The sequence below is a fragment of the Caretta caretta genome, chromosome 1 (assembly GCF_965140235.1).
Source record: "Caretta caretta isolate rCarCar2 chromosome 1, rCarCar1.hap1, whole genome shotgun sequence".
NCBI classification, from domain to species: domain Eukaryota; kingdom Metazoa; phylum Chordata; order Testudines; family Cheloniidae; genus Caretta; species Caretta caretta.
In genome coordinates, this window is record NC_134206.1 from 96,381,060 (window position 1) to 96,405,560 (window position 24,501).

The 24,501-nt window shown below is 39.8% G+C and overlaps 2 protein-coding genes across 3 annotated transcripts in view; one reads left to right on the top strand and one right to left on the bottom strand.

Moving 5' to 3' along the window:
- Nucleotides 1-24,501, top strand: part of GPC6 (glypican 6) — a 1,138,485-nt gene that overhangs the window by 839,692 nt on the left and 274,292 nt on the right. For both annotated transcript variants that reach the window (XM_048853256.2, XM_048853266.2), the window contains exon 4: nucleotides 5,957-6,122. In XM_048853256.2, coding sequence (XP_048709213.1) covers nucleotides 5,957-6,122 — 166 coding nt within the window. The remainder of the gene's footprint in view (nucleotides 1-5,956; nucleotides 6,123-24,501) is intronic.
- Nucleotides 1-24,501, bottom strand: part of TGDS (TDP-glucose 4,6-dehydratase) — a 1,159,807-nt gene that overhangs the window by 579,913 nt on the left and 555,393 nt on the right. The gene's annotated exons all lie outside the window — the stretch shown is intronic.

The following is a 24,501-nucleotide window of genomic DNA, read 5'->3' on the forward strand; positions in this document are numbered from 1 at the left end:
CTTCATTGAAAGTGATGTTATTACTTCACTGGTGAAGAAGCTTCTCCTACTTGTAATATACCTTTGTGGTTTTGGCATGACTGAAACTTGTCTTCCCCTTAAAAGGTTTTGAAAGAGGTTGCAGCATTGCAGCTGACAGCCCATGTATAATGGAGACCCTAATGATAAGGTAGCTTTCAGCAAGCTTTTTAAATAAATACATGCAGTTGAGAGTGCCTTTATGGTTTGACTGTGTTTATCTTGTGGTTCTGGAACCCAGATCTCTTGGCAGATTATACTTTTATGCCTTCTGTAAATTGTATTCCAGCATCTATTAGTTTTGACTGATCATAGCATGATTTATAAAAGTGGGTGAACAGAATAAAGACAAATAGCAATGGAATAACTTAAACACATATTTATTGCAAGGCAGCCATTACAGAGTGCACCACTGCACTTCTTTTATATCCCTAGCTTAACTTGTCCTACAGTTGTCATATGCTTACTAGTGACAGATTCTGAGATCACTTACATTTGTGTAATCCTGTGAGCTACACTAGAATTTGGTACTTAATAAGGTCTTAAATCTTATTGATTTAAATGGGCTATGCTAGATATAACATCTTTCAATATTTTTAAGGAGAACTAGGAGAGGAAGGGCAAATACACACATGACTCCCTGATCATGGGCGCAGCTAGAGGCCAGCCCCCAGCATAATTAAGGGGAGTGTTAAGGCTGCTCTAATTTACTTGGGCTCATTAAAGCTCCCTAGGAACAGTTGCACTGATGGGCATCACCAGAATGCTGAGTATTCCAGTTGCACCCTTTCACATGTTCATAACTCTGACAGTTTTGCAGGGGACCATTGGGAGAACATGGAATAGAGCCAAGAGTCAAGATCCAATGAGGATGTAGCATACTCGTATCACCAAAACCTTCTTATCAATGGTGTCAAAGAACTAAATGGTTCTGCACACAGAAGCTTGATTTTTGTATATGACAGGATGGAGCTCATCGCCCAATGAAACTAGTTTTGTCTGTAGTCATAATTTGAATTATTTTGTCTTAAATAAATATAGTAAAATGACAGAGTAGGAGAAAACAGAATCAAGACAATATTTATTCTTGTATATCCCACTGTTCAATTTTCACTCTTAACTTTTTCATTTATAAATTTGTTGGCTGTTTGGTTTTGATCCTGGTCAACCCAACACTGGTTGGGTCTATTCTCTTTCTCAGATTAGGTTACAGATGAAATTTCACGCATTTTGTGAGGGTGTGGTTAGTTTGGGGGTTTTTTGGCCCCAAAATCTCACAAGAATGATTTAGATGCTAAAGAATCAGAACCTGAACCCTAGCTCAGATTAAGTCTTCAACCTGAAGCCAGTATTGAGCATGATCCAAATTTGAATCTTACAACTGCCTCCTTGATCCATTTCTGATAGACTATAATCTGGATATTACATATACAGCTGGTTTTCCTATTGCAAATATTTTTGAGAGTTCTGAACGTTTTCCCATTCCACATTGGGATGAAACTGATACCTCTGTAAATTTTTCAATGAAAATGAGAGCAACGACACTCCAGAATAGCCATTAACCCAGTGGTTAGGCCAATTAGCTGCAATGTGGGAGACCTGGGTTCAAGTCCCTGTTCCCTATCAGACAGAGCACGAACTCAAACCCAGGTCCCCCTTCTGTTAGGCAAGCCCTCTAACCACCAATATAGTAGCTATTCTGAGATGTTCTCATTCTCTTTTGAATTTCCATTCTGGATCTGAGAGACCTTTCTCAATGAAACTTTCACTGAATCCAGAATGTTCCTGCAAACAGTTTTGGTTTCAATTAATCAGCATTTTTCTGACAAGGAAAAGTTTTGTCAAAAATCTCCTGACCAGCTCTAATTATACAGGGACTTTCAACATAGCAATCATAAATGCTTGCAAGCTTCAGAAAGGTGTAATTGAAGCATATAATTGGACTGTCCAGAAATCTGGCTACTATTTTGCAACTTATCCATAAATAAGTGAAAACAGAAATATTTTAGCGAATCTGTGTCAATTAAGTAGGTTTTGAAATGTACGCTTCAGTCTGCTTTCCATTATCAGAAATCAGCAATAACTGGAATCAAATTTCAACTCAGAGAATTCATCCCCATTGGAGACTATGCATATTGCAAACCAGTGATAAAAAGTAAAAGCCAATTTAAATTTTATTAGCATTTATCCAAAAATGATAATAGCTGAGCTATTATTTCATAATGCTGGAAGTAATAGAACCATTTTGCTGTTACAATCCTCTTCTCTGTTAACTGGGTATTATGCAGCATAGATAATGATCTCTGAATTTTGACATGCTTAAGAGGTATGCTTCAGGTGCATGTTTTTCAGATTTTGCATATTGTGAAGCACTTTTCAGTTTCATGACTTCGATCCAGTAAAACATTCTCAGTAAAATCACATATTTACAGAAATATTAAGTTCTCTTTTGTGATAATGCACTGAACTTCACATACTTTTCTTTGCTGCCAGCAACCAAAGGCTACTATAGACACAGGTCTGATACAAAATCTGGTGCCCTCCTAACCTTTCACAGCTAAGGCAAGTGGGCAACCTCCTCGGAGGACCCTTCTAATGCTGTGTTGTGTATCAGCAAGGAAAAGGTGACCAGGTAGGGGATTTTTAAAAAATTGTATTTAAAAAATTAAAAGCTTAAATGACAAAATATGCAAATTTGCTTTGTTCTCTGGAGTACCCAAACTGCAACTAAGTGCATTGCTCAGCAGCAATCTAAGCACATGTGCCATAAGCAGGTCATTCCAGACCATAGTCATCAACTTAAGGTGCACTTGTGCATCTGTTAAATATTTTATAGTTGGTATTTATATTTACAAGTAGCTTTTGAGAGTTATTTCTAAACCTAAAAGTATGTAAATTTCTCTTCTTTGGCTTAGGGTCAATTAAAATAAATTATTTTAAAAATCCCCTCTACCTCCTTCTCCATCAACATCAGTTACAACAGGACTGGTAAAGGAAAAATCCAATAGCTCCCAAAAGCCCATTGAGGGTTTTAAATAATTCTGAATGGAAAGAATGATCTTTTGTTGACTGAAACTGGTCTGCAGACAAGAATTACCACATGGGAGAGTCTGTTTTTGAAGATGAGGATGAAGAAGAGAGCTTTGAAAATACATAAAGTAGAGATGGCCAGTGGCAAGCAAATTATTTATGGCTGTTTATTTAGTTTCCAAAGATAAGTGCCTGATTTCACATGCTCATCACATTTCTGAAAAAGTTGTTTTCTAAAATGAACTTTTCCATGTTTGGTCTGTCTCTCAGATTTTAGAAAGTTTGAGCAAAATTCCCTCAACCATTTTTCATGACCATAGAGGAACCATAAAAGTTTATCTACAGTGTGTGTGGGGGGAATTATAGCCAAAACAGTTGAAACTTACTCTGAACAGACCCCTCACTGGGGATTAGTGCTCTTGCTAGGTTTGGAGGACTAAAAATTAAAAATAAAGTTAAATGATTGAAAAGACACCTTTGAGCATAATCAGCAGCATCTACTATGATTTTTAGCAGAACCCTATTAATGTAAAAGTGTCATGTAAAAGTCTCATTTAAACATACACTCAGCAGTCCTTCAAAAATCAGTGTTTTAACATCAGGGATAAGAGAAAATCAGACTTTCTATGGTTTTAATATTTGAAAGTTCATTACTGTGCTCTCTTCAAAATTCTGAAAAGCAGAGAGCAGCATGGATTTCTGCCATGTCCCAGTGCTGGTCACCATTGCATGGGGAAATATATGTTTTAATCCATTGTGACAAGGAATCATTATTCTTTTTTTATTGTAATAGTTCCCAAAATGTGCTAAGCACTTTCTGAATAATAGAGGTAGACATAGTGCCTGCCTTGAAGAGTTTACGTTTTAATGGCAGATATAATGTAGAACAAAACAAAAGCACCAGTCAGGGAAATAGGAGGGTGGGGATTTCAAAAATAAGGTCTCATGGTTATTTAGATATTGTGCGCAAATCTTCTTTCAAAATACATTTCTGCATCTTCTCTTTCATCCTCAACAAACAACTAACATCCACTTCCCGTGCAAATTAGTAATTAATAGTGTGTATATATAGCAAAGAAACATTACTTAATTTAGACAATCACCTCTGGTAGCAATGGGTCTGATCCAAAGTTCATTGAAATCAATGGAATTCTTTCAAGTTATTTCAATGAGTTTTGGATAAGGCCCAATATAAATAATCCTACTGTGTTATGTCAGGTACATTCATGAAGTTACATCAAGAGGATGCTGTGCCGTTGTGATGCAGTGGACGTTTCTTTCAGACCACAAGTGGTTGTCACTGCCTGGCCTGGAACCTTGGGTGGTTCTGTGCTGCGTGACTTTGGCTCAGAGCCCTGACACCAGCAGCCTGCTCACAGCTCAGTGACCTCGCCCTGGCTTCCACCAGCCTGCTTACTCCTTGCAGTGTGATGCCAACAGCCCTTCCAGACCTGAGTCTTCCCAAAACAGTCTCCTCTGCAGTGCTCGGTCCCGCTCACTGTAGCACTCACAGAACCTTATCAAGTTTGCTGCTCATTGAAAGAGACAGTGCACAGCACCAGCCAGTTAGTTTGGCTGAGGATTTTACTCCTCAGTTTGAAATACTGCACTGAGGTGGTTGTGTAATAAAACAAGATTAAGTTTCTTAACAAAGAACAGATATTTAAGTGATACCAGGTAGAGGAATTGGGATAGAAATGGTTACAAACAAACAAAAGTAACAATACACTTCCACGACTGAAACCTAACTTTACAAACTAGAGTCTTTTGTTCAAAAGTAGTTTTCTTACCACAGTGCTTGGTAAGAAATTCCAGCATGGCTGGTCAGTCCTTAGCCAGGATCCAACACAGAGCCAAAGCGCTTGGGTTCTTTGGCTTCTCAGGTGAAGGATTATTATGATATTTCTCTGCTTTTATCCTCAAAGTTTATCTTTGTTTTCAAAGTCAGGAAGCCCTCCTTGGGGGCTCAGCTTGCTGTGTCCACCAGAGAGCTGATGCCATGTTAATTTTTACAGTCCCCTCCCAGTTGCTAGTTGATGGCTTGTTTTTACCTTTTATGTAAATATACTTCCATTGTCTCTCCTCGCTCAATTTACATTGGAGAGACATTCAAGCAGGCAGAATGACATCCCTTTGTCTAGGGCAGGGCACCTGAAGCCCTACCTGCCAAACACCTTTTTCAGCACATATTTGTAATTCTTTATATGTTAACAGTACATGAATCACACAAGAATGTTAATGATCAGTGAATTACTAGTTTTCCAATGATCTATTAAAAGACACCTTTTAAATAAATATCCTAACATCAGTTGAGTTGGGGTTCACTGAGCTAGTCAGGTCAGCTGAGACTCACTGCTAGATACCACGGAGTGCCTTGCCTTCTGGCACTGGCTTCTCTTAGGGTCACAACTGCCCTTCCAAACTCTCTTTTTGGTTACTTGAGATAATGCCAAAAAAAATCTGAGTTTGGGAATTAAAGTGGTATTTGAAGACAGCAATGTAGTTCTGAAAAGACCTTCTGATATCCCATTTACACCTTAACAAATTTGAACATGCCTCCCTTCCTGTTGGAATCTTTCCCTTACCTTCCCGCTTATTCTTTGGATTTTTCCTTTGTTTTTCTTTATGTTCATGTAGACGCTGTGCAGGAGATCTGGGGCTGAATTACACTGACGTCAAAATGGGAATGTTGACATCTATGTTCTTGGAAATCATTGATGTCGGCCAAATTAAGATAATTGGCAGTAATTGATTAGTCACACAGGAGGGTGTTAGTAAGGGTTAAGCTCCTGTCACAAACTGTCCTTTCTGCATCTACTGCCTGAGGAGCATCTCAGGTACATAGTATCTCATGGGATAGGAAATTTACTTCCTCCTTTTTCATTTCTACCACCCTTAAACTCCACAGGTCAGTCCAAACCCAGGGTGCATCCGTGCACTAATGAAGATGTTATACTGCCCTTACTGCAGAGGACTTCCCACTGTGAAACCTTGCAACAACTACTGCCTCAACGTAATGAAGGGCTGCCTAGCAAATCAGGCCGATTTGGACACTGAGTGGAATCTGTTCATAGGTAAGAAGGGTTTAAATAATTGGTGAAACAAGGAGATGATAACAAATATGTTTCGTGAGAAGTCCAGAAAAATACTACACCATCAGTATTTACCAGCATGGAAAATGCAGCTTTAAGTCAAGCGGTAATTGAATATCCTCTCATTTTTTAATCAAAGTTTGTGGCTTGTAGTAAGAAATTATTATTTCCCCCCCTCCCCCAGAGCTGTTCTTATTAAGTATATAAAGGTGTTGTGTGATGCTGAGGTTTCTGAACTGAATTATTAGAGGATATGCAAAGCATGTTGAAAAAGTTTTGGTTGAGGATGTGATAATATTTACATGAGTGAGAGAAATACTATGTATTAACTATGTGCTTGTGGGCTGAGCACCTGTTAGCAAGGTGTATCCATCTTGATAGGATGGATACACCTACATCTCTGCAATTTCTTAATTCCAATACCATAAGGAGAAAGAGCTTTTAAAAGTTAGTGTTGCAGCAAATAAACTATTAGTTCAATGCTTTACTTTAAAATCATAGAAGATTAGGGTTGGAAGAGACCTCAGAAAGTCATCTAGTCCAACCCCCGGCTCAAAGCAAGACCAAGCCCAGCTAAATCATCCCAGCCAGGGCTTTGTCAAGCCAGGCCTTAAAAACCTCTACGGAAGGAGATTCCACCACCTCCCTAGGTAACCCAATTCCAGTACTTCACCACCCTTCTCGTGAAATAGTTTTTCCAAATATCCAACCTAGACCTTCCCCACTGCAACTTGATATGTGTTGACGTCTCCCTTTCAATATGTAGAATGAAAAAATATAAAGTGCACAATCAGAATCTTAGTAGGAACAGGGTGGAAAATCATCATTTAAGGAAAAGTGTGATTCCAATTTAATTTGCATAAATCTTTAGGGGAGTGTGCCAACCAAAAAACAAGTCTCCCTAACAACCAGCCAGAATTAAGATAGCTCTCAGAATTAAGCCCCAGCTCCCAAAAGGGTATTTGATTTCGTTTAGTGCAAGGACATGATGTATTAGACAAAGCAAATAATAGTGTGGCAAGGCAAAAAAAAATAGGTAGATATTTCAACCTCTAACGACTTTTCAACCTCTACAGACGTCTAAACTGGATTGCTATAAAACAGTGGTCCTAAAGCAAAAGACAAAACTTCTGAGTGTGACAAAAGAGAATAAATTCTGCCTCATGAATTTTAGAGAAACAATACCCTGAGCAAACACGTTTTGCCTCATTTTAAACTGAACTGGATGGTGTGAGTTTGAAAGTTAGGCTCTGACATGCAAACTGTTGAATTTGCATTCCACTTAGAAGAGATGGCATAAAAAAGTGGGGAGGGGTGAAAAATGGAGCAGAGAGTAGGCAGAGTGAAAAAGCAGTACTGAAGGGATGATGATGACAATAATAAAGACTAGAGGGACAATCTAATGAATAAATAATAGATGGGCTCCACTTCTGCCAGTCTAATTTTATACATAGGACAAGATCATGACTCACAATATGCAGCCATGCTAGGAAGGGAGGTTTCTAAGATATGTCCCTTTACTCCCTTGGATTGCCCAACTGCATTGTGGGAAACAGCATGGTAAAGAATGTAGCCTCTATAGGATCACTACTCTCCAACCTGTGCAGATGACTGGGGAAATAGGCAGGCAGGGATGAAGAGTTGTAGAAGTCAACTCAGAAGCCAGACAAGTAAAAATAGAGTGGAAGGGGAAGTAATATGCACTTGGTAAAGATCTAGCACAGATTTTTACCCTTTGGAGCAAGAGAAGAATCATGGACCAAATTATGACTGCTGCTGGTCCCATCCCTGGAGCAGTGCAAGTATGTGCCTCCTGTTACTCAGGACTTGTGGTAACCCAAAAATCATACCCTTTTTGTGCATGGGGAGAGATTTAGTGTTTCCTTAATACATAATTGAAGCGTCACTTACAATGGAAAATTTAAAATGTAATTACTTGGCTAAAAAACCCAGCAATCACCACAATCACAAATGGAATTAAATTGTGGGGTGGAGAGGATGGGGGGGCAGGAATCTCATAAATTCAGAATAGTTCAGCAAGCTCCCAAAACCAGATTGGCAAAGTTTCAAAATCTTGAATTCCACAAGGTTCACCAACCCCTTTAATAAAAATTTTAAAAAAGGGCTTGGCAGGAGGTAAAGACACTGATGGGAAGAAAGGTTTAGAAATAGCTAAATGGCTTCCAGGGTTGAACATTACCTGGAAAAGGCCGAGTGAAGAGCCAAAGACAAAGCCTAAGAGCCTCATCTTCTCCAACAAATCGATGTGAATTGGTTGGAAATGCACTCCTCTTTACTCATTATTGCCCAAATGAAAAATATTTAGTGTTTTTATCATTTTAAAATAATACCTCATTTAGATTGAAAATGAAGTTTTAATTAATGTAGACACTTATGAAAGCGAAGAGCTGAAAGTAAAGCTTTTTAGGACTTGATACTGGATTCTCTCTCTCCTCTACATTAACCTCAGTGAGGTAGGTGGGTAGATGAGGGGAGAGAGAGGTATTTGGAAAAGGTATTCTGTTTTATCCCACTTTGTGAGAGCCTTGACAGCTTTGCTAAAGATGAAACTTCTTAACCCTTTCTTTTTGTGGGATTGTCATGCAGTGAGTTGCCTCTGCCAGATGGCTGTTGGGTGCTTTCTAATAGCACATGCAATTCCCTTAGTACGAAACACAACAAAACTTTTACTCACTGAATTAAAACGAACAGAAGCATTTTACAGCACCGCTGAGCTATGAAAGATTGAGAAGAATGCATGAGCAGTTTTTATGCCTGTTAATGTTAGGAACCATGCACTAGGAAAAAATAATTTTGTGCATTAACAGTCTCTGCTTAGGCAGATATCCCAAATGTTAGTGCATATTCGTACACAAAAGGCCAGTTTTGCTCTTCTAGTAGTTTTCATGCTGCAAGATCCTGCAAATGTTGTTGGTTGGAAAAAACTCTCCAATGCATTTGTGCCCAACGGGGCACCTTTTGTGGACGGGGCAGGATTTTCTAGCAATATCCCACAATTGCCAAAATTGTGACACCAAAATTCTACAAATGAAGAAAGGAATTGGGCTCTCTGACAAGAGGATGTCACATGTTCCATCTAGCTTATCAATACACAAGTTAAGGCAGAAATCACATTTATATAGCTGCAATAAATCCATCTACTTTAAAAGATTGGACGATTCAGATAGCATCCCCCAAACATCTGATGCTTTCCAGAATTTTATAGACTGTGAAAATTAGTAAGAAGGGATGTAGCTGCAGCATTATGAACCACAGATTTCATTACATTTTTCCTGCTTGTGTCACTTTAACCTGTATCCTTTTTATGCAACATTTTATTGCAAGTTATTTTTTTTAAAGAATTGCAAAATAAGAGCCAAATTTTGCCTTTTTTGCTCCAATAGAAATCCTATGGGAGATTTTTCCCGAGAAAGGATTTAGTAAGGGACAAGAAGCTGTAGCCATGACTAACGAAATAAATTCTATTTTCTGTTTGTCTAAATGACAGGGAAAGGATATAGGGCCTAAGAGGTCACTTTAAAGTGTATCAGTCACATTAGCTTTTCAAATGCTTGCTTTAAGAAAGTTTGATTTCCATGATGTGCCAGTTAGCAAGATTGCCCAAACTCTCATTCATTAAGCCTGACAAGTGAAATAGTAATAGAAAAAGTAATAGAACTGCACCAGGTCTGTCTAATTATCATCCAGAATAACACAGTAGCTAGATTACATAGATTGGATCAGGGGTGTCAAACAGTCTCTGTCAGAAGGGTAGATTGTATTTTTAATTATGTCTAATGTACTAGGGTATACACTTATGACTACATCCTCCCCACCATGCACAGAGAAGCTCCTGCTATTGTCAATGAAGTTTGCTTAGAGACCAAGGTGTGCTGCTGTCCTGGAAGCACAGACTAGAAGGTATATTCCAGGAGAGACAGAGGTGGCTATGAAACACCTTTATGTCTTCAAGACTTTGGGCTGCTCTGGATACCAAGACAGGCCTCTCCATAAATTGGAGCAGCCAGGACATGCTCTAATTTACAACACCTTCCCAAAGGGGCAACTATGGGGCTCTTTGCAGTCTGTAGCAGCCCAAAACCTTCATAGTGAAGTACAGTACAAAGACTCCCACTCCTCATATGTACCCTCCCACCCTTGGCCCCACCCCTGCACTGGAGCTTGTTAAGGAGCCAGATTTATTATGTCAGGTTGCCTGCAGACTCAGGAAGACTGAGTTCATGTCTGAAGAGTTTTCTTCACAACCAGCCAGGTGAGGGTTTGGTTTTGTTTTTAAATTAAATATTCAGATTCTGCAGACTATAAATTGTCACACAGGTCACATACAGTACATCAAACAGGCAGGATCTTGCCTATGGAGCAAGTATGAATCAGCTGCGTTAAATAGCTATTGAAGTGTGAGAGTGAAACTAAAATAGTCATTGTACTTCTAGGAATGAGTGTACTTGCACTTATACTTTTGAAAATGTTTCTGTAACATATATCAGTATCTAAAGCAAATCATCATAGTTCAACTTTTGTACTTGGAGTCAAATTCTACTCTCAGTAACGTGTAAATCAGGCTAACTTCACTGACACCTGTGGACCTATTCCATTGCACAGCTATTAACAGAAAGCATATGCAAAACCACTTTTTCTTAGGAGCTATGGAGCTGTACATTAACCCTGCCCTCATTCTATTCCTGGTTTCTAGCAGGAGAGAGGGAAACATCTGGGAACCTGGCGCACCATCTCCAAAAGTAAAAGTGAAGCAAATGAGCCAGGTTCTGGTCACAAATGTTTATCTGGGAATTCCAGTGGCCCAAAAAAACTCCCCATGTTCAACAGCTGGCCAAGGTGGCTTCGGGACCAGCTGTGCACCTTTATCCTTACCCAGCATGGGGAACAAGAAAGTAGTAAAGCTCTACTATGGCTATTATCCAAAGATTTAGATTTTGTGAAGTACCCTACACCAATAGTGTAAGTTAGAGCAGCACCTCAGCTACTCTAACCCTCAACAGAGCCTGAGTGGGACTAGCCCTCAGAATCAGAGACCCAGAGCCAGCTCACTCATGGCACTCCCTTCTGTATCTATGCACACACCATGCTGACTGGAGTTCAGCCACAGAAGAGCATCTGGCCCAAGACATTTCCTTCTGTGCTATTCCTGTCAGTTTTCTATAAATTATTTGGGTGACTGCCGGTACGGTGGGTCTGTGCTGTTGATGACTGCTCTGGTGATTGTGTTTGAAGAATCTCTTATATTTTTTGTGGTGTTGATGTGGCAAAGATCTTCACCTTATGAGACCTATAGAAGGAAGTTTGACATGAAATCTCAGTTAAAGTAACCCATTTTCTGTAAATGAAACTCTACATCAAAAATGTAACTATTCTTTCCAAATGGAAGTTTTTAGTGATCAGCAGTGAAAACTTAAAATTACTTTTATTTATTGCTTACAGAAACCCACAGGAGTTAGATTCTGTACTCTGTTTTGTTGTTTGTGCACTGCAAAGCACAGGGATAAATACTTCCCTTTTAAGCTGCTAGAAACGATTCAAATCTACGTATCTGGTTTTTATACTAACTCATCACTATGACATCTGTGCTCCTCAAGTCCCTCTTTCAATCATGAAAAATGCATACTGTAATTCTGATAGTAATCCTCTACAGTTTCCTTTATTCTGCAGATAATATTTCAGTAAACAAGCAGAGCCTTAGCTGTACAAGCAGCTGGAATACTTGTAGGTGGGCATGTGGAACCTGAGCTCATATTAGAAGTTTTCTAAGGAAGAAATGGGGAAAAAACCTAAACAAAAAGCTTCCTGGCAAAATGCCCTCCTTCCTCCCTCTCCCCCCCCCCCCCATGCTTCAACACATGGGGGAACTCAGTGTGGCTGTTGGTGACAGGGAACAGTTCCAGCAGTGAGGTAGGGAGACATTCACTGAGGGACTTTAGGTAGCTCTTTTCCTTCTTGAAGACTCTGGCACCTGTTGGCCAGCGTTCCCCAGCTCCTAGGATTTAACCTGGGAATGGGGGTCCATGTGGAGCCTCTTTCAGTTCCATTCTGCCCAACCTACCCTGAACTAGGAATGGGAATCCAGCCTGACAGATGTTGCAGGTGTATCCTAGCATCCATTTGGGGGTCAGGAAGGAATTTTTTCTTCTATGAGCCAATTGGCAGAGGACCAGGGAATTTTTCACCTTTCTTGTGGCACCTTCAAACCCCAGTAAGTTAAGCAGGAATGTGCTTGGTACCTAACTGAGGTACTTGGCTGAGTTGTTTGTAACAACTTGCGGCCAGTTTCAAAGGAGTTTAAAAGGGTGAAATAAACAGTTCCCAGAGGTAGAAGACCTGGGATTTTGATGATGGGCTTTGGGCTCATGGGAAAGGGTGAGACCTTGTGGCTCTCATGGGCTGAGGTCCTCACCATTCTGCAACCTATGTCCCCTTTGCATAGGGGGTAGGACTCAGAGAGTCCTGGGGCATAGGCTGAGGAGAGCCTACTCTGAGTTATGCGTTGTCTGGTAAGGAGCCCTTTAAACTCCTCCTAGAACTAATTAAATGCCTGGTGTTGGAGAGTATGTGTGATGGGTTTGCCCCTCCCTTGTGTGAGTGTTTAATAAAAGTTGCAGCTTGCCACTTAAAATCCATCCATGTGTCTCTTCTCATTTTGCCCCTGTGTCTGCATCAGTGAGGCAGGGATATCCTCAACAGTGCAGGAGCCCAGCAGTCTTCGGCAATCTGCATTCCCCCTACTTCAGTGTAATTTATTTTAAAACTAATTGAGATTGTTTTATAAACCTGTTCTTGTTTAAATGGAAGTACATGGTTAAGCAACAGATTTTTGAGGGATGTTCTTTCCAAGTACACACAAAACTGCATGTCAACATTTGGAATAAAGTAGAGGAGCAGGAACCATAGCAACTAACTTCACAATGGGGCCCTTATTTTGATAAGAGTGTTTAGGTGCTAATGCAATATGAGTGTTTAACACTAATAATCCACAACTATAGAAGGGAACCCGAAAAGCAAAATGGCAGGCTTTGAATTCAGACTCTTTTCCTCACTGCCCACCTCTTCCTATCATCTTACACTGAAGTGAAGTGACTAATTAGCACTCAGCAGCTCAGACTGGAGAGTGCTGCACAGAATGGCCAGCTACTCTGAGTTTTAGTGTAGTGGAGGTGTTGGAGAAGCTCTGGGGCTTTACCTAAAACATCGTTAGCAGTGAGAGAATAAGTTTATTATTTTTTACTGTTAGTCTGCATGATTCAGGCATTATTAAGCTGCACTCTTCCTTGCCCATATCTAAACTCTCTGAGGAATCCAATAAGCAGAACTTCTCTTTCTGGTCCAGATTGCTCTGTATATCATCACTTCAGAAGAATCTGATGTTCAGTAAAAGAAGTGATCTCATAAGTAATAAGTTATTCGGATGTCAAAAGTTACTGCCATGTAGTTATATTTAATAGGAGATATAGTTAATAATATGATTCACTCATATTATATTCCATTCATTTTACTCCTTTCTGAAGTAATGGAAGGTTTATGGGGGGAAAAAAACGGCTGTTTTGATTAAATTAAAGCCATTGAACCACATTCAACAGGGGCATCCCTGGAGTAGGCATTAGACTAAACCTTCTTGTCAATCTGTACTCCCAGTATCCCAGTTACAAAATGAAACTTCTCTTTCCTTAACTGAAAAGCCTATAAAAGGATTCCCCAAATTCAAAAGGTCTTAAACCGAAAGCGGCAGCAGAACCCTCCTATAATGCTGTTTTATAAAATCCTTCTATTTCTCTCAGTGGATGAACTGCAGGACAAAGGGAGGAGTTATAATCCTGAGTGGAAACTGTTTACAGATAGGTTTCAGAGTAGAAGCCGTGTTAATCTGTATTCACAAAAAGAAAAGGAGTATCTGTGGCACCTTAGTCTCTAAGGTGCCACAAGTACTCCTTTTCTGTTTACAGATAGCACTGCAAGTATAATTTGATTTTTGAATCAAAATGCAGCTTTGGATTGGTGTTTAGCTGTAATTGGGCAAACCAAAATCCCAGCTTCCAACAGTTCCAATCTTTGTAGAATTTACCCATTTCTAATATATAGTGGGGATCTAGTTAACCAAACCAGTTTGTAAACACCATTCCCTTCTCAGTCTAAAAGGTTAATGATCTATGTACTCGTTTCCTTTGCTTAATCTAAGGAGTAAATGGGTTATTGAGGGGAATGGTTTTAAGTGTGTGTGACATTTTGGGGAATGGGGAATTTTAAACTACTACTATTTTGTGAGGTGATAGTACTCATTTTACCAGTACCAGGAATTTCAGGGGCAACAGGTTCTTCTTAAAAGTGTGGGGAGGGGCCCTGTCCCTCCTCCTTCCCCAAGTCCCTGCCCCCAGCCAAGCTGGAGGTGGGCCAGGAGCCCAGCCTCCTCCACCTGCCCAGGGTGGAGAGGCCTTAGAACAGCCTCCAGCCCATGTCCTCACCCCCTGGTTCCCCCGTCCAGGACAGGTGGAGGGTCCACAGCTCCCTACAGCTGCCCACACAGCTCTTAACCTGACCTGGTTCCAGCTTCTGGCATGACCTGAGGGCGGGGCCTTGGAGGCCAAAGAGCCGGAGCCAGGCCATGGCAAGAGCCACCTGGGCAGCTGTGGGGAACTGCGGGCCCTCCATCTGCCCTGGGTGGGGAGCCAGGGGCGGGGGGCGGGGAACACAGGCCAGGGACTGCTCTCGGGCCCTACCCACCCCGGGCAGGTGGAGGGTCCAGGGCTCCCCACAGCTGCCCAGGCTCCCCAGGGGCACTCTTACTCAGGCCAGGCTCCAGCTTCCGGCCTGGCCAGGGGGAGAGGACTTGGGCAGAAGAGGAGGGGCAGGGGGTCGGGCCCATAATGAAAAGTCACCCGTCCACTTTCAAAAGTGGGAGGGCCATTATCCCTTGGCCCCCCTATTCCAGCGCCCCTGCCAGGAATATATAAAGGAGGACATTGGGCCCAACTTTAGACAAAGGGATATAATACCTAGAGTGAAATAAGCACAGTTTTGAGCAATAGAAAGTATTTCTTTGAAATACTATTTCATGGAAACTTTGTCACCAGCACTCCAATGGGGAGGGATAAGTAATCACTATAAATAAATAAACTTGCGTTTAATGTAGGGTAATATTTTACTTGGACACAGGAGCACCACTCTCTCTTTTGCTCGAAAAGCGTATCCCCACGTGCACCCAAATTTGGCTGCCTTACTTTTTTGATAAATTTCACATTACTTACAATTTTTATAAAATTCTGTATGTTTTGCAAATACTCCTGTCTCTGCTGGAAAATATTTTGATGCAATAATTAGATCTTTGGCCCAAAGCTATACTCCATATTTTGCTGCAAGGCTGATGTGTTTGGAGATGATATGCAGTCAGGTCTGGGAGAATATGGATGGGGAAGATCTTTTTTGGCACTGGACTATTTTAATTGTCTTAGTGTACTTATGGGCATATTTTAGAAATTTGACTAAATAAATATGAATCTGGTTTGACACAGTAGAAGTAATGGAATTTGATGATTTGTTATACTAACATTTCATTTGTCCTTAGTTTTGTGTTAAGAAATACAGGGTCAAATGCTGCTCTGAGTTAATGTGGTAACTGTAACTAAGTAATAGAGGTAACTCAGAGCAGTTTGAAACCTTCCAATGTGACTACTACTGAAAAACACTGAGGCTTAATCCTGGGATATATTTCAAATCCCTTGTGGGGTCACAGAGCCCAGGCTCCAGCGCGAGCCCAAATATCTACACTGCAGTAAAACAGTCCCTTAGCCCAAACCCCACAAACCCAAGTCAGCTGACACAGGCCAGCCACAGGTGTTGAATTGCAATGTAGACATACCCTTAAGTGTACATGTATCTTCTTAGACAGTGGAAAATAAAGTAGTGTTAGCGGCTGTTATGGACTGGGGTGTAGGTGGTCTGGCCTAGTAATCCGAGCAGGAGCCAGATCCAGTGAGTGGAGCAGGCATCCAGGTTGGGGAACAAAGCCAAGGGTCAGCACCAGAGTCAACTGTTAATTACCAGAGCCGGGGTCAAGCCAGTCAGAACCAGGAATCAAAGCTGAGGGTCAGATACAAAATGGCAGAGCCAAGGGTCAAGCAAGAGTCGGGGTCAGAAGTCGGAGGCCGGAGTCAGAGCTAGGACTGGTAACTGATGATTGGAGGCAACACATAAGGGCAGGAACTGGAGAAGAGGCAAGGATCGAGCATGGAGCAGGAGCACAGTGGGAACAGGAGCTAACGAAGGGTTGAGGAAGAAATCAGGAACTGGGTTGGGTGCAGGAAGCCAGCACAAGCAGAGTCCAATGCAGCTACAACAGGAGATCACCTTGTTGCTCAGACAAACTCTTGTGCTTCCTTCTGGCTTAAATAGCATAGCTGGACCAATCGGCAGTGCCGGTGATCCTCCAATCAGGGCTCCCATGGTTAGTCCCTTGGCTGAGGCTATAGTCCTACTAGCTTCTCAGCCTAGCAGGTTTCAGCAGATATTGGGTGAAGGCCAGGATGTGGCCACAGCTATTTAGGAACTCCCAGGCTTGAGTTCAAGCCTGGGACATCTCAGCAGCAAGTTTTAAGTTATCTGTTTTCCTACAAAGAAATCTAAATGCCATCTGCACACAATATGCACAATTAAGTTATATTCTTGAGTTGTATGAATCTTGGCCAGTTGTGCAGCTATGATGCTGGTGTGACAGCCCTCCCTTCTTACCCACGATAGCCAACTGGGGCTGTGGTGGCATTCTATTCCATTAACAAGGAATTTTTTTCCTGGTGTCATGCACTAAGGATTTGCATTCCTTGAATCTCACTTTGGGTTTCACATTTGGAGGAATGCAAAGCTCAATCTAACACTCAGTAAAATAATCCAAACCTCAAGTTGAAACTCAGTCTAAGTGACTGGGTATTGTCTGTTTTAAAAATCAGAACTATCCATCTTCCTTGATCCACATCCAAAAGGCTCAAAAATGTTAGAAGCACTTTTGTCAAAAATAACTCAAGTGGCATGGTTTATTTTAAAAATATTGTGCTCACTTCATATATTCTGTCATTGATGTGTGCAAGCAGTTCGCTTTACTAAGTCACACACACATGTTGGGCACAAATTTTCAGTTCTTACTTAGGCAAAATTTCAGAGGGAGTTTTGGCAGAGTAAACTGATAAAAAGATTGCAGGATTTGGCTGATTAAGAGGAGATTCTACCCCTAACCCATCGTTCTAGGCTTTCTTTGGCATATTCCATCATTTGTGTTGCCCTTCTCTGTACCTTTTCAAATTCTAATATATCTTTTTTGAGATGGGGTGACCAGAACTAAAACCCAGTATTGCTGCCATTGGATCAGCAAAGGTGCAAGCACTAGTGTGACCCCATCTGCCAAAATTTTTATTCCCATGTGATCTAGACATACTCTACTGATGAAGTGAGCTGTAGCTCACGAAAGCTCATGCTCAAATAAATTGGTTAGTCTCTAAGGTGCCACAAGTACTCCTTTTCTTTCTACTGTTGTAGTAAACAGTCTGTGTGGTCTTGTTGTTCATGGTAAAACTGGACATTTACACTACTTAATTTTTTTTTCACTGACCTTCGTACTTCTAGAAGATATTGGCAGCGCATCCAGAGAAAGACAAAAACAAAATACTTTAAAAAGTCACTTAATAAAATGTGAAGGCAAAAAAAGGTCTGAGTGTCTCATAGAAATTATAAAAAATGTAACACTAGCCCAGTAATATCATATTTTGTACCCCATAGTGTCATTTATATTGTGAGTTAACCTATGGGAGTTTAAAATCCTAGGACATGCACTCTCATCCACCTACCAGAAGGCAGATACTGAACTTTCCACATCAGTAGTAACTCTCCTGCCTAATATTACACTTTGATTTGCAGTAACAATAAAGAGCTTCTCTGTCTGTTTTGTTCTTTGGTTAACCCTTAAAATTCAGATGGCTATACAGGGTATATTACAGGCCTATGCTTCAGCCAGAATAGGATTTCACCAAGGGTATGCAAGTACCTAGTAACATGAATTGAGGTAGTCATCTGCCCCAACATCTTTTTGAGTGCAGTATCCTAAATTCATTCTAGTAACATTTTAATGCAGGTGGTGATGGAAAGCCAAAGCACAAGCAAATGATGTGCTTCTGAAATAAGAAACTGGAAAATACAAAAAAAAAGGCAAGCAATTACATTGCAATATAAACACCTAAAAATGCAGCATTCACAAGTAGCAAACTTTATAACAATTTTATAACTATCATAACAAAAACTCCTGCATGTTTCATTACTTCCGGGCTTCATTACTCTTAATAGAACAAATCAGAGTACACCCAGTGATACTTAGATAACTGTAAGCATACTTATTTTAACACACTAGTTATAAGACACTGGTAAAGAGAGTTTACTACGACTATACTAACATGGCTTTAAATAATGGTAGTATTAGCAGACTATTAGTTTGTGATTTACATTCTATACATTAGAATGTAAATCACAAACTAATTATACATACACTCAAAAGAAAATGTTTATGTATTCCTTACAATGGACTAAACACTTAGTTAATCCTGAAACATTATATGCTGCTGATGTCTGCAATGCCTTAGAGCTCATGGAAATTAGTTTCCCTTTTCTTACAACATTTATTCTTTGGTTAGCTTTATTAACAATTAGAAAGGAAACCATTCCATATCCTGGCCTTTACATCTTGGGAGATTCCTGTCATGAAAATAACAGGGGATATGGCTACTCCAAGCTATGCTGATAGGTAAAAACATATTTTGATAATATGGAAATTCTCCTGTGTACCAGATATTAATGACCGACGTTCCCATCTTAGCAAACTGACTGCACTGAAATAAATCTTCTTTAAATTAGACAGTTTTGAGTCCTTTCCTAATATTTGACTATCTTCTCCATATATAATTAATATATTCTTACAGTATCCATCCATCTTTCTTTGATGTAAAAGTATATTATATTGGTATGTTGAAACATAGTTGCCACAGAGATCTGCACCCTGGAAAAATACGTATAAAACTTGGTCAAATGACTGGTTTTGAACTGTGTTCCAAAGTATTACAAATGCATATAAAAACAAATAGAAAATGGAAAACAAAATATTACAATAGACTTCAGTGTGGATTTATTATTAATTATAGAACCAACAGCATGCTTTCAGTTTAACTGCAGAGTTGTGGTGTTCTGACCTAGTTAATTTCTGATCAAAATGGGTTTGCTTTATTCGTATTTCAGGAGTTGCAACTATAGTAATTTTGTCCTTTACCACTTTCTTACATCAATCTCTTTAACGCTGCAATATTTAGGGGTATTAAGATTTTCATGGTAAGCAAACCCCACATCTTTATTAGGGGTTTATATAATATATCAATAAATTCCCTTACCCCCCCCCCAATGAAAACTTGAGGTCAGATCTTCAGTTGGTATAAATCATATTGTACCAATGAAATAATGCCAGTTTACATCAGATGAGAATCTGATCTGACTGGTATTCAAAGTCTCTACAAAGAAAAAAATTTCTTTCCAAAATAAAATTGGTCATGCTGTTTGTCTCATGGTTGATCAAAGCAAAGTAATTTTTTCTGATATCAGTTTTCCCCCCTCACATCTAGAGGGGAAAAAAGTCATCTTTTAAAAAATCTTGATGTTTCATTTTCACTTGGGAGCAAATTCTGCTATTTTGAAATTTTCCATGTCTATCTTTTGGCCAACACTTGGCCAACTTTCAGCATACTAAGGGTACATTTCTTTGCACAACCTAGAACAACCATTTAAATCAGGCTAAGGCAGGAGTAAGTAATTTTTTTTTAAAGCGGTTTCTTTCCTGCACTGGTATTGGCTCAGCTTTTGTAGCTTTCAGTAGCATTTTACCCACAGCTAAGCATCTTTTATCTCCCTCCCTCTTCCCAAAGTGTAGGTGGAAGTTTCTCATGCAGCACAGCTTCCAAAGCCTATCAGATTTTTAAATAGTCACTCATTCAAGGACTCCATAGTTTACTACTGATTGCCTTATAATGGCATGGTGTTGTGATAATATGGTTAAATGCTGTGACTTAGTACAAAGGAATGGAACATGTGGTGCACCTCGACTATAGTATATGGCCAGCAGTAATAACAGATGCTATTAGTCATAGACCAGTGCAAATAGTATAATCACTAACTGTAGGCAGGTGGCAATAGGTAATCAGAGCATCACATTTCTAGAGGTGCTTTCTTGTGAATTATTATTTTTAGGTGCATTATTATTTCCAGGTGTATTTTCCATGAATGTTGGTTTGCTCTGACCTATAAACACAATCTACTTAATACTGATATGTTTACAACAAATAGGCTATTTAGATGCTGAAATATGGTTCCTGTTTGATAGGCTAGTGCTACAAAATTTGTACCTAGATCTGTTTGTTTGAACCTTACAAACTTGAGGTGTAATCGGATCCGGGGAGGGTGAGGGGGTTGAATCCCATCCATTTCCAGATAAAAAGAAGCTTTACTCCAGACTCTGAAATCTTTTTTTCATTGGTTGCATTTTAATTATCTGAAAAAGTTTATCTGATTCAAAATTATCCTGTAAGGTTTGATTTGTTGTGCATGAGTACAACTCAGTTAAAATGCATTAGCTTCTTTGGTAAGCCCTGTTTATCTACCAGATGGGAAGTGACACATATGCATAAGGCTTCATCATTCCTATATCTCTAGGTCTTTTTTAAAATAAAAACAAACAAACAAAACCACAAACTTATATCTACAAGGGTCTCCAAAATGAAAATATATGCACTTTAGGCAAAACATTTACATTTTGCTGGTGTGCATAGCAGCCATTTACTAACTCCCAAAATATTTATTTTCTATATTGAGTTTCTTTTTATGGTTGATCCACTCTGTTTCAAAGCTGTTCAATTTATACAGCCAGTAAATTACTTTTCCATAATTGCTGTAATTACAGCCCTCCTCATATGCTCATGCTTATTTCTCAGGATTCTGTTACAGTTACATTTTGGTAACACAAACATCATGTTTATTTAGAAGATAACCCAAAGTGTTTCTCTAATTAAAAATATATCAGGAAAACTGTCTGCATTTGAAGTAATGTGATATTATTGTACTTTAAAAGACTGTATAACATACTACCTATACAGGAAGATGTTACATATGTTGATACAGTTAGTAAAATGCTCCTTTAAAAGCCCCCACAATCCCTATCTCTGTTCTCCAGCCTCCAGGTCTCCCATCTACTATATTTTCCTAATGCTTTCACCTGAAGAGAAGGACATTCACCAGTTTAAAACACGTCTATTAAGAGGATGCATGAATAACAAGTTTTGTTTGTAGAAGCAGAAATAGTCCACTAGAAAAAGAGTAAGAAACCACTAAGTAAAATTTTGTTGGTGAAGGTGCTCAATTTTTATTCCTTTTACCAATACTCTTGTTTCATTTTCTCTGCCTGTGTAGTTCATGGAAACTTGTGACTGTTTCTGTTTTATTTACATAAATGTCTCAAAGACAGAAGAAGAGAGGAGGATCCTCACCACAACTCCGTTGCCTTTTCTCACACTCAGAGCTCCCATTTTCCTTCATAGTTTGTAACCTTGATGTGATACTTGGCCTTAAATGTTCTTCTCCCTCACATCTCAGTGACTTCCAATCCATTTATTGCCACCTCTACAATTTTTCCCAACCGACACCTCTTCCTTGACTCTACTGCAATCCTCATTTGTTTCATCTCTTGCATATGTTATTCCATCTTCCTTTCATTTGACATTCTAAAGTCTTAGTTTATGTTGAGCACTGTGGCCCGCCTTTTCATGTATACAAAGAAACACAACTATATCCTCAAAATGACATTCATTTCCAGATCTAAGTCAAAGCTCAACTCTTGAAGAACTTGCCATGGATTTACTTGAACTTATGTCACAGACCTTCTCGCTCCTTAGTACCTCTTCACTCTATGCAATGCTTTAGGATTTTTTTAAAATATTTCTCCTATATAGTGTTTCTGTTGGTAGGTGAACAAAAGAAACTCTTACGTAAAAATAATTCCCTCCCCCCAAAAAGATCATAATGATGAAATTATTTTATTTGAATACAGTACAAGCAACAAAAACAAAACAACACACCAACAACAACAATTCCCAAACAACCAAAATCCAGTCAAGCTAACCAGCCCAACTCCATATTAGAAATTGGCCTGTGTATTCAGTGCAACATGCCAGTATAAACAAATTCCCCATCATACCCTACATCTCCATTCTCTCCCTGCCACCAATCTCCCAAACTGTCTCGGAAACAAATAAATGGGCTTTGCAGAGTTTTCTGAGGGTCAAGTCATTCAAACTATTTTGGATTTAGTAGTATGTAAACACTAATTGAAGAACCCTGGCGGGAGGGATAGCTCAGTGGTTTGAGCATTGGCCTGCTAAACCAGGGTTGTGAGTTCAATCCTTGAGAGGGCCATTTAGGGAGCTGGGGCAAACATTGGGGACTGCTTTGAGCAGGGGGTTGGACTAGATGACCTCCTGAGGTCCCTTCCAACTTTGATATTCTATGATTCTATGAACCCTCATGAAAAGTGCTGTCAGCAGCCCCCTCCCACTTAAGTTCTGTATTTATTGTTGGGTTGCTCTGGTTGGAGAGAGAATGACAAGAAGAGGAAGAGCTGTCTTTTGCTCATTTAATAGTGGATGGACTTCTCCTATAGTATTCAAAATAGTTGAAAAACAAGACAAAATTGCTTACTTTAGTGAACAGAATGAAGCAAAAAATCTGTTTTCTATTTCTACTTGTCTGAATAGGCAGATATTTGCAATCCACAAAAGTCTATTAAAATAACTTTAAAATACAACTAATTTCCATGTTACACTTATTGAAAACTTCCCAAACTATTCATTATGGTAGGTTGTAACGAAGCTTTGTATTTATTTTTTTTAACAAAGCATATCCCAAAGTGCTTTCCTTAGTTAAATAATGTAAGACAGTATATGGTAAAAATTACAGAAAGCAATGATGGGGATATTTTGTAGTGAATAAATAAAAATATTTGTTCATAAAGCCAATAATGGAGGGTAAATTGGGGTTAGAAATTGTGAGGCATACATAAGAACATATGTATTCAGATGAGATTTGGAAACAGAACTCATGAGGTGAAGAAGTATAAAAAAGCTATTGTAAATGGCAGATGATGTTGAGGACTAGACTCTCTCAACAGAGTGAAGGGACAGAAATCAGTCTGTTCCTGGATATTGGAAGAGAACAGCGAGAAATGGAGACCTTGGAAGTTAGAGTGAGCTGTTAAGGTCAGCCCTGTGTAGATGGGTGGTGTGTAACTACTGCCACTCCAGCAGGACCCAGGGGAAGGAAGTGTGACTCAGAGGATCACAATTCCTTCCTTGCACCCAAGGGACAGGAAGGCCTGGTCTACATTTAAAAATTTAGATCAACCTAGCTATGTCACTTAGGGCTGTGAAAAATGTCAGTGCCATAATTATGTCTACCTAACTCCCGGTGTAGATGCAGAAAGGTCAATGGAAGAATTATTCCATTGACCTAACTACCACTCTTCAGAGAGATGGATTAGCTACGTCAAACTGAAAAACCCCTTCCATCAAGGTGGAAAACATCTACATTATGGCACTGCAGTGGTACGGCTGCACCACAATAGCTGTGCCACTGTACCATAGACATGCCCAAATTTCCTATAGACCTTTATTTGGTGCACATTACTTACCTACTTTCAGCTGGCCAGAATGGAGTCAGAGGGAACACTCCATCCACTCAGCACATGTTCCTGTTGGGGAATTGAATATACAGTCCCCGTTCTCCCCTGTAGCCCTTAGTCAAGGTATGGACTTGACTAATGCATCCACACAAAGGGATTAGCTGTGGGTGGGGGCTTACTCCCCTATGCAACTGTAGTATGTTGGGCCACAATATGGTCATCAGAGGCCATCAGTTAAGAAAACTAGATCAAGTCCATGGATGGTGGTGATTTTGACCTGAATCTTGAAGCAAATGGGAAGACGGAGGCACTGTTTGGTGATGGCGATATAGTGTCTCTTTGTATGTTTTAGAAGGTGGTCAACACTTGCTAGTCTGAAGACCTGCAACATGGAAAGGCCACAGATCATGCAGGGTAATTAATCAAAGCAAAAGTGAATTTCTAAAATAAAGGTGCTATAAAGGCACAGAGGAATTGCTGTAGCGACAGATATAAGAAATATGAAGAAGGCCATCTACGCACATAGGGAGTGTGGGAGGAAGAGAGCTCAGGGTCAAAGATCATGCCAAAGTGAATTAAGGAGGCAAATTG